The sequence below is a fragment of the Pholcus phalangioides genome, unplaced genomic scaffold (genome assembly GCF_987345545.1).
Source record: "Pholcus phalangioides strain wild (caught in Gottingen) unplaced genomic scaffold, Ppha-v1.0 ptg000015l_1, whole genome shotgun sequence".
In the NCBI taxonomy this organism is placed as follows: Eukaryota; Metazoa; Arthropoda; class Arachnida; order Araneae; family Pholcidae; genus Pholcus; species Pholcus phalangioides.
Window position 1 is genome coordinate 60,438,141 of NW_028301608.1, and position 17,164 is coordinate 60,455,304.

The 17,164-nt window shown below is 33.1% G+C and overlaps 1 protein-coding gene across 2 annotated transcripts; it reads left to right on the forward strand.

The window, feature by feature from the left end:
* Positions 1-196: 196 nt before the first annotated feature.
* LOC149076378 (uncharacterized) lies at positions 197-16,837 on the forward strand. 2 transcript variants are annotated; one of them, XM_089243918.1, is made up of 5 exons: positions 197-447; positions 8,196-8,415; positions 12,096-12,277; positions 15,687-15,973; positions 16,566-16,837. In XM_089243918.1, exons 1-4 carry the CDS (start codon positions 439-441, stop codon positions 15,948-15,950), a joined length of 675 nt encoding a protein of 224 aa, XP_089100044.1. In that variant the 5' UTR covers positions 197-438; the 3' UTR covers positions 15,951-15,973; positions 16,566-16,837. The 2 variants fall into 2 exon arrangements, with proteins under 2 accessions (XP_089100044.1, XP_089100045.1); XM_089243919.1 differs by lacking the exon at positions 16,566-16,837 and having other exon boundaries at positions 311-447; positions 15,687-15,977.
* The last annotated feature ends 327 nt before the right edge of the window (positions 16,838-17,164 follow it).

The following is a 17,164-nucleotide window of genomic DNA, read 5'->3' on the forward strand; positions in this document are numbered from 1 at the left end:
TTTTTTTTCATGATCCAACGTCGAAAACGAATCTTCATCCAGAAAATTATTGAGAAATATATTTAATTGCTTAGTTTATTTACTTTTCGATCTCATCAGTGGCGACGTTTGTTGGCGAGTGTTTTTATCTATTCTTTTCCATCAGGCAACCTTTTATATATTTTTTTTTCCTTCTCTTTTCTTTTCCATTACTCGTAATAGCATATCTTTTAAACGTGAGTCAAGGTTGTTCTTGTAGTTGTGAGAGTTTAAAAATTGAACGAGCTTTCAATTGTTATGGGCGTTCTTTGAAAACCGGCGGTGCCCTAATATTTTCTTCGGGTCTCCCGTATATAAACTCCACCTTATGGTTTGGGCGCATTTTTGCCAGTCATTAACCTACTGGATATATATATATGAAATCTCTCGTAATCCAAAGGATAATCCAACCGTTACAGGATGATTAAAGTAAGCGTGAAGATTATTCTTTTTTTTATTAATTTATTAAATTTTTAAAAAATATAGTTGATCATTTTTGTGAAAAAAAAAATTTACTAGATTGAATGTATTTGCATTGTGTACCCACATGACCACATCAAAACTTGTTACAGCATACACACATAATCGTGATTAAATATATTAGTGGCTCGTTTTTCTTGAATAAATTTCATAATACTATATATACTTTTACATTATACATAGTTTATATTATTTTATGCATTAAAGAACTTCGTCTTTTTTTAGTATTGCCATTTAATATTTCGTCTTTTACCGGAAATGTTGATTGTATTTCTATCATTTATTGCCTAGTGTTTTTTATGACGATGAATGATGTAATTTGTAGGGTTTATTTCATATGATATCAATCAGGAATATTTAGCATTCCAAATAAATGTATAGCGTATCATATTTTGTAGTAATTAGCCACTTTTCCTTTTCACGATAACCGCTCATATTTTTTATTGCTGTATTTTAGATACATTCAACATCCATATTTTTTATGGCCATCTTCTTTCAGCCACCTCGTGAAGCATTTTGCCTGTATTGGTATTTGTGCTTGTAGAAAATACATTTTGTATAATTATAAATTTGTGTGTTATATATAAATAAGCGAAAAACTAAATTAAGTTTTCTCAAATGTTTATTTTTTTCTCATTTTTATCCAGTTCATTCATCGTATCTTCAATCCAAAGTCAATTTTGTCAAATTAAAATATATTTTCAAATTTCTTACCAAACGAGTTATTCATGTTCCAGTATCTAGATTCTAGATAAATATATTTATAACACAAAATAAACATTTATGATTTATAAAAAAATTATCAATTATTCAATTATTATTACTATAATTTTCAGTGCAAACAAAAATTTTTCAAAGAGGTAAAAAAAGTATTTTAAGTAAAAAAAGTCGATAAACTTAAGTATTAGATTCGTATAATTATTTCTTTGATAATCATAATAAGTAAATCAGTTTTGTTCTTATTTTACTATACACGAAACTTAAAAGCCTGCGGAAACATACCTTCCTCTGCGGATAATCCTTATCCTAATGAATTCTACATCCTACATCCTCAACATCCTTACAAACATCCTGAACTGATTTTCTACATCCTAAAAGATGGTCCTTCAGGATTTAAAAGATGAAGATCAACGAGATTTAATGATGATCAACCCGCATCCTTAAAATATTTATACGTTATGCATATGATATTATTGTACGACTTTCTTTTCATTAGCATCAGGTGCAATACTTTTTGTGTCAATCGTATGTGACACATACGAATAATATTGAATTATATATACGAACTATTTACGCGAATTGATTTATACGAATATAATCAATAATTGTCCAACGGCTAATGGCTCCGATTACAAACTATAGAGTGAATGTAGATGCATAGCGATAGATTTATTGAAATAAATAAATAAATAATTTCTGAAGAGGTTTCCTTACGTTTTTTTAGTATGAAAAATCCACTACATATTTTCTTCAACTAATAATACCTTATCGACCTTTGTTTCAACAATACAAAAACTATTCTTTTTTGATAGAAAATATTATCAATATATACTTGGCCGTTAATTTTTCAATTGCCACTTGTATTTCCAAGATCACCATGGTTCTATGGTCTCTCTCATCCTCATATAATCAGTTGACCAAGACATCATGTAATCCGTAAATCAGTGAGAATCTGAATAAGAGTCTCTTTAAATCAGTTCTCGCTTTATTTAGTTTTTTCCGTGGAATGTAAAAAAACCCATGGTCAGTCCATGGAATTTCTCAGTAAAGTAATTTTGAGTTTTCACCCAATCGTGATGAAATTAATGTACTATCGTAAGAATAATTATATATAAGAGCGTTTTATGTATAAGAATCGATAAAAGGCATTTATTGAACTTCGTAAACTTGAGCAAACCCCCCCCCCCTTCAGTTCAATCTATCGTAAAACGACTTGATATTCAAACTTCATAGCGTTGAGTTTTGTCATAAGCCAGGGATTTCTATTCTCTAGGGTTTTCTGGATCACACTGGAGAACTATTCTTGAGAATGTACGGCAGCCGTGACTAAAACCAGGTTCCCCGTACTCATTTAAATGAAATGGAAAAATATTTGAGGGGTTTTTTTTTTTTCCCCCATGTTTATTAATCGGGTTATGGCTGCGCTTTCACTATGAAACCTTTATTAAAATCTGCAACAGTTATCTAAAAGTCCCACGGATAAGCCTTGCATCCAATACGAGCGGTCCTGTCACATTGGGGGAAAAACTATTTCGAGTCACACAAATACAAAGGCCACAACAGGCAAAATGCCCAACGAAATGGCTGAAAAATGATGCCTATAAAATTATGAATGTCAAACAAAATTAAAATACAGCAACTCAAAATATGACCAATTATCACGAAATAAAAACTAATACACACTATACAAAAACTAATAAAAACTAATGATTATGATAAAGCAAAATACACACTTCCCACTTAAAAAATTATGATTTTCTTATATAAGTAATCTGATTATGGGTAGCAATTCGATTCATCCTATTATAAATATCGCATTTCCTTCTGAATGTGTAGAATTCACGACCTCTGGAAGTAAGCTATTCCATTTATTCACAATCCTATTAAAGAAAAACTCCTTGCGACACCACAACGTGGAGTTGTCCCTTACTAATCGATACAGGTATTCCCTTTGTCGAAACACTCGATTGACTACTACTACTAAACCAAGCATGCACCTCGTCCAAATTCTTCTGAGGAATTTCTAACGAATTGGAACATGTTGGGATGTGCGTGTAAGTATTGTGAGCCTAACGTGAAATTTGTTACTGTGTAATGCTTCTTATGAGTAGAGAGCTGCCATCTGCCATCAATTTTTCTAACTATGGGTTAAGTGCAATGATTGAATATTTGTATCGTTGTAGGCCTGTTGCTCTCTGCGTCGAGACTTTTTGAAGGGAAGATCGGCTCGCATTCGCATCTTGAAGTTGGGAACCACAGAAAGCCAACTTCAGCCCACCGTCACTGTGGTGACGGTGGGGTTTGAACCCGGGTCCGTCATAGTGACCAAAAAAACGTCACCACTTGATTGGCATTATTAACTACTCATGTTTCATCCGAAATAAATATTCTAATTACCAAAAAAAATAAGCACTTTCTTGTGTCTTTGGTCGCAAAATACACTAAAAGTCTGTCTAAAGCAGTATTAAAATATTAGTAACGCATATATTTAGTTGTTCCGGTTCGAAAGTATTTATTGGGTCGTATTAATACCTATTGGCATTCCCGTTTTTGATTGGGCACCCCTGTCTTAACTATACTGCAATCCTAACAAAGATTCTGAACATCCCAAACCTTCTAAAATAAGAAAATTTCGGTGAAAAATATAATTTTCCTTTAAATAGCCATCTTAAAATAGTGATGTCAACACAATCGCGCAAGGATGTGATCGATAGTCATAAGTTACAAGCAAATTATTACACTTTCTGAAACAGGTGATGCGAAGCACACACACATGTAATATCTATTCATCATAAATGACAAATTTTTGGACAAGAGCAATGAATTCCCACTTGCTAAAAGTAAGATAAAAGATTTTATTTTTATTTATTTTTTTGAGAAAACGGGAATAATTACTAATAAATGATTGTAAGAGACGTTAATTTTCCATAATTTTCTTGTTTTTTAAGTATTACAGTCCTCTGGAGCGTAACATTGACAGACAAGGAAGAATATCAGGGACCTTAAGTAGATCAGTTACTGTTACTTTCAGACAGCTGTCATTAAAGCGCTATTTAAAAACGCTTCATTTAATCTGCTATCCTCCTCGGAATGATACGACAGAAAAACTTCCGTTGTCGTGTCTACCTTAAGTATTGGTTGCCTCTGTTTCCTGATTTACCATCCTGGAATTGCTCTTAAGAAAAATGTATTACGATCGCTATGAATATTGATGTGTCATGAATTTACAGTCGTCTCCAACTCTCGTAGAAAACGATGCTTCCATAACTAGACAGTAAAAAAGATGGTTGCTTAAATCGTTTTTATACCACAAAAATTTCCATTTGCGGAAAATCTGACGGTATTTTTTTAATTCGGAATTTTCAAAGTTGTTGTTATTTCATACAACTTTAACGCTTTAAAGATTAATTAAGTTATTATTAGTTAGTAACTTATAATTAATTAGTAACTTTTCTACCAGATTATGAAGTATGAGTGAAATGAAAATGTGTTAATAAATATTTATAAAAATATAAATATATTGATAATAAAATAAATATAATTATCATTTAAATTATTCGATTATTTTGTACGTGATTTTAATTTCAATTAAAGATTATCTTATATCTTAATCAAGCAAATCATCTAACTTTCTGGTTAAGAATCATCTGGTTTTAATCATCTAACTTTCTTGGTAAAGTTGGTACTAGTACTTTCAGTACCAGAGTACCAACTGTAACCAAGTACTTTCAGTAGATAGATGGTAAAGCAGTTTTTCTCAGGGAAATCAAAGGGTAATATAGATGTAAAAAGTAGACGTTAATATTGAAAATTTATCCATTGAAATTATTCTATTTTTTGTTTACTCATATAAATCTTTAAAAACGTACGAGTGCAAATTTTTTTCTAATTTGCAGTACAGTGTGGGGCCAGTGTTCGCCAATACGCAGAATTCAATTTTACTCGTCCAAATTTCGTTGAGGAGTGAAAATACTCCTCTAAATTTTGGGTGATTTTTTTTTAGTGGAGCTATTTCTCGCTGACAAATACCCTTCTTTTTACAAATATATCCCTTTAAATGTTCAAATCATTCTTCAAAATTATGTTTTTGAATAACACTGTATGGAGTACAATACGTGGATAGTGTATATTGGAGTATAAAGGTGAAATTGACGTCAACTTTTTTTCTATTTTTTTGTGTGAGAGCATTCCCCCCCCCCCCACCAACTTACGTTCTTTTTTAAATCCAGCGAAATCGTTCAACAGTTTGCCTTTTTCGGCTTCTATATTTGTTAATATGCATTTTAATTTCAAAAAAAATTCCAAAGCAAAGGTGTAAGAGGATGAATTCTTCGTTTTTCAAAATAATTTCATATTTTTATAAACACCCATTTATATTCCTATCATTGCAACAATTGCAGCTATCCAAGTAGCTGTTTTTCATATACAAGTATACAAGAGGTTAACAAGATTCTAGTTTTGGACGACCACCCCCCCCCCCCGGATTAATCTTTCTTCCAATATTTCCCACCGTAAATATGAAAAAATATATAAAACGACTAAATAAATTCTTAGCCAATGGCCAACTGAAAATAATCATTTAAGTGTATGGTTTTAGAATATCGGGCCCTGTCAGAATCCAATAAACCAAATTTTATTGAATGAATGTATTGAATCATTATCAAAAATATCTATAATGTATAATTTAATCTTTAATGAAATAAAATACATTTGACTTATAACTTAACATTTTTCTTTCTCTTTTTTATCTGCAAATACAAATACAAGGCCACAACAGGCAAAATTTCCAACGAGGTGGCTAAGAAAAAGATGCCCATAACAAATATGGATGTCATATATTTCTAAAATACAGCAACCCATTTAAAAATGCAATTGTAAAAACTAAAAACTATATATGCCTGAAATGTTTATATAGTGCTTGTATGGTACACATGTATATATAATTCATAAATGTTTTGTATGAATGTCGATATTTTTGTACGAATGATGTCCCTTAATTTGCTACTTTTTTTATCTCATGTAATAAATTTCATTTGTAACTATTGCAACACCGGTTTTTGTATTATTTTCAACAAAAAGTACAATATGATATAAAATTATATCCAATATATAATGCTATATACTTTTTTGCAAAAAAAAAACACTACCAATAAGTTATTGAAAGTTCCTTGCTTCTTCTTCCTGTTTGTTCTCAAACTCGTGTTTTTGTGCCCACTCATATCCGTGAAGTTATTAGCTGCAATATTAATCTATTCTTTCATATGTTCAGTCCTTAGAAGAAGGAGTGCTATATAATTTTTTTGTTCAATGGGTGGGGGATACATAAGAGAAATAGGGTGCAATCAACTCATGAATGCGTGTATGAATAAGTTTTGATAAATCATAAAAGAAATTGCATTTTATAAACACCATTTGGGTCAGATAATTCGTGCAGTCGAATTGTGCATATATTATTAATCTCTTTCAATTTTGCCATATTCTATATTAGCTTTTCTATTCTTGTTTTTTAATTTTAACTTCTTGTGGCGGAAGTCTTTTGGACTATTTCATTATTACAAACTAATATACTGTATATGGATCACTGTTACTTATCAAATATGATTATGATAATCTTATAGTATTACAAAGAGTGATTCCTCGGCTAACGAAGCTAATTCGTTCCTCAATTACGTTCGTTTGTCGAAACGTGAATTCCCATAGGTTTCTATAGAAAATCCTTTAATTCGTTCCAGATACTGTCCATAATTCAAAGATAAGTTTTTGAAATCCTTAAGAAGTGCTATAAAAAGCCAAAAACTAATCGAAGACTAAAATGAACAAGCAGTTTCAAAATTAGATAACTGAGAATTTGTAAGAAGATGAGATACACACACACACTCACAGATTTTTTTAATTTAAATTACATTATGTACAAAACCAACTCCATCTGTAGCATAGACTTAAGATATAAATATAGTATTATTACTCTGTGATCTGTAGTCTATTGAAGCTGGTGTCGACACAAACCAATCTAGTTCGTAGGTGTCTCATCTATTTAAGATTTCGTCTAATCATTTCTGCGACACGCAGATGAAAAAGATAAGCTCTTACAATGTCCAGACTTCAGTTTGATGCTAGAGTTTTGCTTCGAAAACATTGGCTCCTTTTTTCCCCCAGTGCATTTATTAACTGAATCTTTCATTTTACTTGAAATGGTTCAAAAACTTCCAGTAAAAGAAGTGGTGGTACTTCTGGAAAAAGATTCCCGGACGGAATTGAGTAAATTGTGTTCTCAAGTGACAATAATTCTGATGATAGTTGGTGCGAAAATACAGCTGACTGAAATGTTCGAAAGCAAAAATATTCGTTAGCCGAATCCGTATTTGTTAGCAGAGGCAGAAAAGAATCATAAAAAATCTTCTTTAGCCGAAAAGTTCATAAGCCGACGCATTGGTGCATGAATTTTGTCCTCTCATTATAAATGAAAATATGATTATAAGTGTAGATATTCGTCTCGAATATTTGTGTTCTAAAGATTTTTTTTTTCAGTAAAATAATTTTTAATACCTTGCAGAACTTGGTGAAGCACTTTATTTCCAGGCAAGAGTTATTTATTGGCGATAACTGGTGATTTCGCCAACAGTTAGCACCATTTTTTTCGGCAATAATAGGTGATGTCCCGTGTTTATTATGACCGCAATTTATCGCATTTTCTCGATAACTATGGCCCATTCTTTCCATAATGAAGAAAGAACGTTTGTATTCGATTGTACCTGTTATTTAGAAAATATCTTGGAAAACATCAACCTCGGTTTTAACAATACAAATTTCACGGAATTTTATGCGTTGTTATAACGAGTTTTGCTTTATTTTATGTGTCGATCATAATTTGAAACTAAAAACCAATCGTTAAGTTTTGATATCTTTAGCAAGTATGAACGTTTTTTCGAGTATTGGAAAATTTTACAACCAATTATTTTTTTTCCTCTATAATTTAGATCCTAACAGTGATCGCAGCAATCGCGTCACTCGCTATTGCGGCCCCAAGGTATGGCGAGGATGGAGGATACGTTGGTCAAGCTTCCTATAAGCCTATCAAAATAAATTCACTCCTCCAGACTCTCACAACTAGGACGTTAGGTAGACAGAGAACACAAGGAAAACCACCAGCAGCAACAGCAGCAGCAGCACTGCCAGTTTTTGGAGACAAATTAAAAAGTAACGGATTGAAAAATTATTCATTTAATACATTTATCAATTGATCTAAAATTATTATCAAATGTCTTTCACCACAGAAAGCAGACAGACCTTTAACTCAATAGTACATAACGTGAAAATTTTCCGGCGTTGTCCATTTTTTCTTCAAAATATGGAACAGAGATGGCAGCATCACTACAACATGAAACAAGTATAACTCTGACGACATTAATACTTTAGGGTCACGCGTATACAGAGTAGGCCTGTCCCATAAATTCGTAAATGGTTTAAAAAATCATAAAAATAGAAGGAATCGGTATATTTAAATTATGTTTGCTAAACATTATTCTCGCGGAGGAGGATTATTTTTGGTACAGAAAAAAGTTCAAATTTTTGTCTATAGAAGGCGCTGCAGAGGAAAGCAAATCACTGGAGATATGTAAATTAGTCTAATAAAAGTGCTGGGTGTATGATTAACAGCTCATGTCTGCATTTTCCTTACTGCCGCTTACATATTTTTTCATTGTGATGTTGACATCAGTAGATAAAACATTATTGATGAAGCTCTTTTAACTCAGCCGCGAATCGCTGGCTGAATTTTTACGAATATTTCGAGCACGGAAGAGATTGAAAGAATGGAAGGAAATCTGCGATTGGCTTTCATGCAGCGCTCTCTATTGACAAAAATTTTAACTTAATTTTTTTTCTACACCAAAAAAATTACCCTTCGTGAGAATAACTTTTTCACAAACCGCATTCAAATATACCAATTCCTTCCATTTGTATTAATTTTTTAACCATTTACGAATTTGTGGGGCACCCTGTATACACATACACACACATGTTCCTGTATGTAACCAAGCATCGTTGAAAATTCTTCAAAGAAATGTTTACCTGCTCCATATATGGTTTAGCAGTGCTACATTATTATTGATTAGCCAATGTCAAGGGAGGCGGAATATCCGGACCGTCTTCTCCTGAAAACAGTCTCACCGTAACGATGATTCAGACTCACAACAGAAAAAAACATTAATCCATTCGTTGGTGTCTAATTTTGAATAATAGATGGTGTCGCTTCCTGGACATACACCGTGCACAAACCTGGCATACTAAACGCAATCTGTCGGGATTTACCAGCACAACACTTTACAGCCAGTACCGTTATTTCTTATGGGTTCTTTAGAAATATTAACATGCAATGCAATCGCACAGACATTAGTGAACAATATGAAGTCGATTTCCTTAATATTTTATTGAAAAGTTAACTCTCTCAATAAACTTTATAATAAACTCGTTTCGATTGATTCTACTTTTAAATTTCGGAAAGACGTAGAACATTTCAGTCTAGAAGAAAACTTCTAATTTTTTGATAGATTTTTTGTTAAGCTTTGTAGCAAAATACTTTTTAGCAACGGATTGAATTTCTCTTAATCTTAAACATTAAGGTATAACAAATTTTACTCATTTTTGGTTATAAAAAACTCAAACACATAAATTAAGAAACTGTTTTGACTAATTTTTTTAACTGCACTAAATTGGGAAATATAAATCCGTTGTAATGTTATGTGGATGGGTGTGATCACGCTCTTGTTTAATTAATTACATCATGTGAAGAATAAAAATCAAATGCCCAGTAATTAAAGCGATGTGAAATCCGAGTTCAAAAATTTCGCCATTTCGAAATTATCAACACAGGTTGCATGCGTATGCATACCTTTTTTCTTTTAAGCAATCTCATATATATGGGTTACGAACGAATTAAGTTATTAGAGGTGAAATTTATGTATGTATGCATTTCTTAAGGATCAAATGAAATTGATGTAGTCAGTTTTATTCTCATGGTCATGCATGTAATGACCATACACGAACATAAAATTTCGCAATGTTCTTCCCAACATTTTTTACCATTATCATTTAAGAGGTTTTTCGTGACAACTCCTCTATATTTCTCACATTGATGATCGTAAAGAAAGTCTTGCAAAGACCAGATTGATTTTATTCACACCTTGAACAAGTTTCGAAGAGGCAATTTTTTGTGAAATTTTTAAACTGTTTCCTAAGTGAAATGGGTCATGTGCAATCAACACTTTTTATTTGTACATCGTGTGTCCCATAAATCTCAAAATGTGAATATTATGAGAAATTTAAGGTATTGTTGTACTATTAGAATGAGGTTTGTGAAAACATTGTTCTCACGAAGAGAGGTTTTTGTAGAAAATAATATCAATGTGTGTTTTGTCATTTTTTTCGATGGAGGCACTTTATACAAACAAATCACAGAGAAAAGTAGAAAATTTGTGTACAAGTATATCAACATAGTCATTTATTCTGTATGTCAGTTAGTATAAGATTTTATACTTTCAAGTTATGTAGAACACCGTCAACTCAAGCATGCAGCGTATCCGGATGAATAGAGGAGATTTCGCGGTGAAGGACGTCCTGAAATTCCGCCAAAGGCGATAAAGTTATCCAAAGAAAGAGACTTTCTGTATATTTGATGGTGTCGCTCTTGCAATCCAGGCAAGTGCATCAACCACTATACCACAGAGATATGACTTTTCTTTCCTTACAACGTGCATAATAGTGAGACGCGCTAAGTACAGACATTGCAGCTGCCCTTACCTTCAGCTAAAATTTTGAAGATAGTTACAAGTATTGCAGACAAGACCAACTCAACGCACGGGCCCCAGATCTATCAGAAACATGATGACGGACAGACAGACAGACATCATAACGATGAGATTTAGTTATGTTTTTGGTTTTTTTTACTTTAGTAAGTTGTTGTGGTGGCACTTCCAGCAAGTTCAGAACATCACTTTGCCAGAGGCTCTTTATGTTGTTAATACGGCCTTCATTCAACAGGATAATTTTTCCCCTTACTCGCTGGCAAACAGTATTTTCTTGTGCTGGTGGACATATTTGCTGTAATATGCTTGCAAAAATTCACCTGAGAATGCATATAAACATAGTTTACTACGGAATTCTGTGATTTTTGATTGTGTGAAAAGTGCCTTCTATTAACAAAAGTTCCGTGGCAATTTTTTTCCCTACCAATAAAAAACCCGTTTTCTGAATACAATAGTTCCATAAACTGAATTCAATGAATCCTTCAACTTTTATGAAGTTTGGATGATTTTATGGACTCAGAGGTTTCATGTGTATTTGGTATTTTTATGGTTTGTGAATGATTTTACACATATTTCAAGTAACGCTATATGTGGAATGGGGCTACCACCCTCCCATCCCCTAAAAATGTTTGTATTATTAGCATTGGAGGGAGGGTGGCGGTGAGAAATCCACTCCCCGTTCACTATTGATCTGCCTGTACACCTGCTTATGGCGAACGCATACATTACAAAAAATGTTCGAGTATTTTTGAATATAAGTAGAACAAATACTTAAAAGGCATCATTGATTTAGTTATAAAACTGCAACAGTGCATTTTTTTGCGATCTAGTATTATGAAAATTTTATATTACATCAATATCCATAGTTTTAGCATTAAACAAATGTGACAGCTGAAAGAAAAAAGCACTGGCTGTGTATATCATTCAAATATCGTGCTTTTTTAAGAGACATATTTCAAAACTGCAATGATTCGTATAGCTTATGAAACATCTATTTAACGTCATATGTTATATATATTTATGGGCTTAACAATACATTTCAATCTTCTTACCGTTTATTAATATGATTGGCAGGTAATAATGACTATATCGAACCAATCCATGATATACCAAAGCATGTTCCAAGTTTCAGTCTCGGGTTCGGCAATGATTTGCTCTCAGGTAGTCCAACGGCACACATAGACTCTGGTGAGAGAAGATACAAATCAGCTGATGCATACTCGGGAGACAACAGCCATGATTATGAATCTCATCAGGTAAGTCTAATGGCAATTAATGTTGACGTTTTTAAGACATTTTTAAAGTGTAAAAAATATAATCAGATTCTATAGCATGTTATGCATGAAGCCTCCATACTGTGCAATATGCTAGGCATGAATGATTATGACGATCAAAAAGGAAAACAAAAACAATCTGATAAAAAAAATCACCAATGACCCCTTCCCCCAACCCCCCCTTGAGTTAAATCATGAAGCTTTGAAACAAAACACACTTTCCGAAACACAACACTATTCAAATAGATACGGACAAGCAATTTGTCTTAGTGTTTGGTGCAAAAAGCCCTGCCGTATTCGTTGGTCAAGTCTGTGTGCTTTGGAGTCATTTTTAGGCATCCCTTCAAATGAAAAATACAAATCTCGAAGAAATAACGAATGCAGATAAGAGATAACGATGAGCAAATAAGATAACATCCCGATCTACGGGAAGATACCATAGTTTGCTGTGAATACTAGAAACAAAAGTCGTGTGAAAGCCATCTCAATGGCTTCTAGGAGCACTGCCAATATTCCTGTGTAGAATGAGTGGAGACTAAAAAATGAGCACATCCAACGTAGAACATGTAACAAATAGTTTTTCTTTTTCATTGTAACGTATCAATAGAACTATAGATAAGCATATAAGCATTTCTTCCCTATTCTGGGCTTAGGAATTTCTCGGGAAAAAAACCATAAAAACGAAACAAAAAATTAATCGCTATATCCGAGGTCGTTGCGTTTTCATTGACGTTATATAAGCAAGGTTCCTTAGTATTTCACTGCAGGAATCCGTCGCAGACGCCACTTGATGTCGTTATAGACGATCTGTCGTTACAGGTAATTAATTATAACCGAGTTTGACTGTACTAATATCTTGATATAGCTATAAAGGATAAAAGAATGAGGATGTTAGTCATGCATGTAAGACACAGAAATCAATTAAGATTAACAACTCGAAGCTAATATTTTAAACTTGGGAATCTATCTCACGCAATGATGAGAACAGTTTCTATAAAAGTAACGAGGATAATTTATTCAGTAATCAAACCGTACGAGGTGATAAATCTTATGAGCCATGGTAAAAGGTAATAAAAATATGTTATGCACGTATTAAGATTCCTCATGAAGGAATGATCATTGGTGGTTATTATATTCTTTGCGTGAAGACTTTGTGAAATGTTTGTTTAATAAAGATTATTGTCCAAATGTTTCACATTGAGTTTTATGTCAGAGATGCTCGTGCTAGGAATTATAGCAATATCGTTAAACGGAAAGTCTCTAATCTGGATCATTTTTCGAATTCAATAATTGGCATCAAATAATGAAGGCTTTACGAACACTAGTTGTACACAATATTATTCGTTTGTATTTCTTTTTCCTTTGCTATGTGTTATACAGGGTAGGCTAAAAGTCCGTAGAAACTTTAAAAATGAATAAAAACCGGAAAAAACCAAATGAAAAACGGTTTGCAGGGTTAGCATCGCTAGGTCACGGGAATTTTTTTAAGACAGGAAAAAAAATAACTCAAGAAACAGCCGATAGGTGGCGCTGGTACAAGAGACTTCGGTGGAAATATGCAAATGAGACGGTCATAAGAACTTGCGTTCCTAATCCACAATCAGTTCACCGTTGTAAACCGTGTATGCAGTACCTGCTGCACTCTGCCGTTGCAGGATTTGTGACTCGCCTGCAATATGTTGTCCCCTGTAATGGTGGTCTTGTGGAACACACAACACGATTTGGAGATGTAATAAACGATTTGGAGGCATTCGATTTTGCATTCGTTATTTGCGTATCTTTTCTTTGGCTTGTGTACGTCAGCGCCACCTAACGGCTGTTTGAGTTATTTTTTCCCCTGTCAAAAAAAATTCCAGTGACCTAGCGATGCTAACCCTGCAAACCGTTTTTATTTCAGTTTTTATGAATTTTTAAAGTTTCTATGGACTTTCCCTTCATATAACTGGCTTGCTGTTATTGGATGACTGACACACATCAATAATTTTTATCATTACCTACATTCCTTACTATACACCGAATGTAAAGCCATTCGTCAAATAAAATGATAAAGAGTAAAATAGGTTATTGTATAATCTAGGTCACTCTTTTTGCTCACTCACGTGCTTGCAAACTCTCCAGGTCACTCTTTCGCCCACTTACGTTTCTTGCAAACTCTCTATATATCACTCTTTTGGTCACTCACTGCTCCTAGTCCCTAGCTGTCTAGGCACATGCGGATTTATTGAAAGTTATACAGATTTTGCCGCCCTTCTCCCATTGTGATAATTTTTTTTGTTACTCATTCCTCGAATTTGTCACTCCCCATGAACTTGCCTCCTTGGGCTATAGCTCGCTAAACCCCCTCCCCAACCCCGTAAATACTTTACTGAATACAAATGCAAAATTCAATGCAGGCAAAATGCTCAACGAAGCCCAGTGGTTTTCTCAGAATTTTCTTGTATCACAAGAGAGGCCCATACGCCCTTCGGTTGGTAATCCCACTGTTTTATACAACAAAAGATCTCTGAAAAGGATTCTAAACTGAATTGTCAAATAAAAATTAAACTGCAGATTATTTTTTACATATGTGACTTACAGGAAAAAAAAAACCATTTATGTATATAGAAGTGGAAAATCAATTTCAATTTCTTATTAAACAAAGTGGTTTTCAAGGATAATTATTATTATTAGTTATTATTAGTTATTAGGAGAAAACTTTTATCTCAGTCATCAATCAAATGCTTTTCACAAGAACTTACTCTTAATTACTTGAAACTCGTTCGAATTTCTCTATCACATGATCCTCTTATAACTCTAAGCTGTATTAACCTTGTTTATATTGTCATCATTACTTCTGTTTTTGGTTTTTTATTTTGAATATAAAATAAAATCAAAAATAATTGTTGTTAAACTCGTTTTTTTAGTCGATATTGTAATGTCTTTTACGTCCTGGGACAGATATTTTGAATTATTCTCGCAAAGATGATAGCATTAGGATTAATGATTAAATCTAACCCATCCGTAACGAGTTAATTGGGGTTAATCAATCGCAATATATATGGAATCTGAATATATCTTATCGTTGTAGGAATCAGAATAAAGGATTCGAAACGATGCTTGAGAGAATGATTCAGTTCACTGTCCTCCCCGGTCGTTTTTTTTTTAAACCTAAGCATGGATTACTCGATGGAACTGTAATTCAGGAATCCTGTCTTATCTGTGTCTTATTTGATCACACAGTGGGTCAACACCCTCAACATGCAGCAATACTAAATTAAAAGCGCATTTTACGGTGATCTGTATCTTTTTCTTCTTTGTATATTCAATTTGCTGGAATTGGTGCTTTTGAAAGTTGTATGACGAATGATTGAAAACAAATGGATAAATAAATCTCTCTCCATTCTGGTTTCAGGCTCATGGTCCAGCTTCACCGTACGAATACGGATATTTGATCAAAGACAAACACGGTAACCAGCAATACAAAAAAGAAGCCAGTGATGGCCAAGGAAAAGTGCAAGGTTCCTACGGCTACACTGATGAGCAAGGCCTGTACAGGGAAGTCGAATACGTCGCCGATAAAGCCGGTTTCAGAGCAAATGTCAAGACTAACGAACCTGGAACGAAGAGCGAAGATCCTGCCAGCGTATCCGTTGATTCTCAGGAGAGTGGTTATTAGTTAGGTACCTAAAAGACACATGAGTAAGTATTGTAAATTGTAAAATGAGTTACAGTATAAACTCCGATATCTGAACTATTTGAGTCTACGTGATTCTGGATTTTGGATTAAACTATGTCCTGGTGTGGCATTTACACATAGAGTCTTTAAATATTTAGGAAATACAGAAGGAAATATACTAATGGCGAGAGAGTAGACACATTCCTTTCTATATATGATCACATCAACCATCTTTCCCTTATAGCACCATATTTTCTTGAGCGTAAACCGCAGATGCGAATTCCATTGTTTTGATGAAAAATAGTCTTCGTATAAACGGCGTTAAATTTTCTTTCTTGGATTTATCTTCGCATCAGCCAGTTGTCGAAACCTTCGTAGTAATAGTGGAGATTGGCATCATTTTCGTATATACATATATACATATTTACGAATGAACTGGAGACACAGACACAATGTTAGTCGCATCTCTTTTCGAAGACATTTATATATTCATAAAACGGCATAATGCATTCTTGCGCTAGATTTTCATATATAGGCCTATATTTCTGTAAGTATAAAAGCTTAATTATTTTTTACTCGTTGTCGACCCATGTTAAAAAATCTTTATGTTTTCAGGAAAAAAAGTGCTAATATCGAATGTGAAGAAAAAATATCAAGAGATCTGCCGAGGAAATCTCTAACTGGGAAGACCATTTTCATGTCCATTTACTGTATAATATACAGTGTATATACAGTATATATGCAGTGCATTATAATTTTGAATTTTCCTCATGGAAAGAGACAGAGCCTCAATCATTCGAAGAAAATTTTTTACTGTTTGTACATACTATTGTTGACTTGTTATTAATTATTTTGGTAATGAATTATATAAAAAATCATTCCTGTTCTTTATCGCTCTCCTTTATTTCCATTCACACATCACATCATCACAGTATATATTTGCTTATATATCGAATAGAAAGTGAAAAGGAAGTAATTCATCAACTCAATCATTAATTTGAAGAGATAATTCAATTATTCAATTATTCCTTGCCTTGAAGAAATAATTGAATTACTTAAGAGTTTAAACAATTAATTCGATGAGTGATTAATTTAGGGAAGTCACTTCAGTATTATTATTTATTTTAACTGCAGTCAATTTGTGAAATTAAAGCAATTAATTTCCTTTTTATACGAATAATTATTGCAACCTGTAACAACTTTTTTTCTTATTT

Excerpts from the sequence above, each read along its gene's own strand:
- LOC149076378 (XM_089243918.1), top strand. Across the intron at positions 8,416-12,095 it reads TTTTGGAGACAAATTAAAAA|GTAATAATGACTATATCGAA; the intron begins GTAACGGATTGA and ends TATGATTGGCAG. Across the intron at positions 12,278-15,686 it reads ATGATTATGAATCTCATCAG|GCTCATGGTCCAGCTTCACC; the intron begins GTAAGTCTAATG and ends TTCTGGTTTCAG.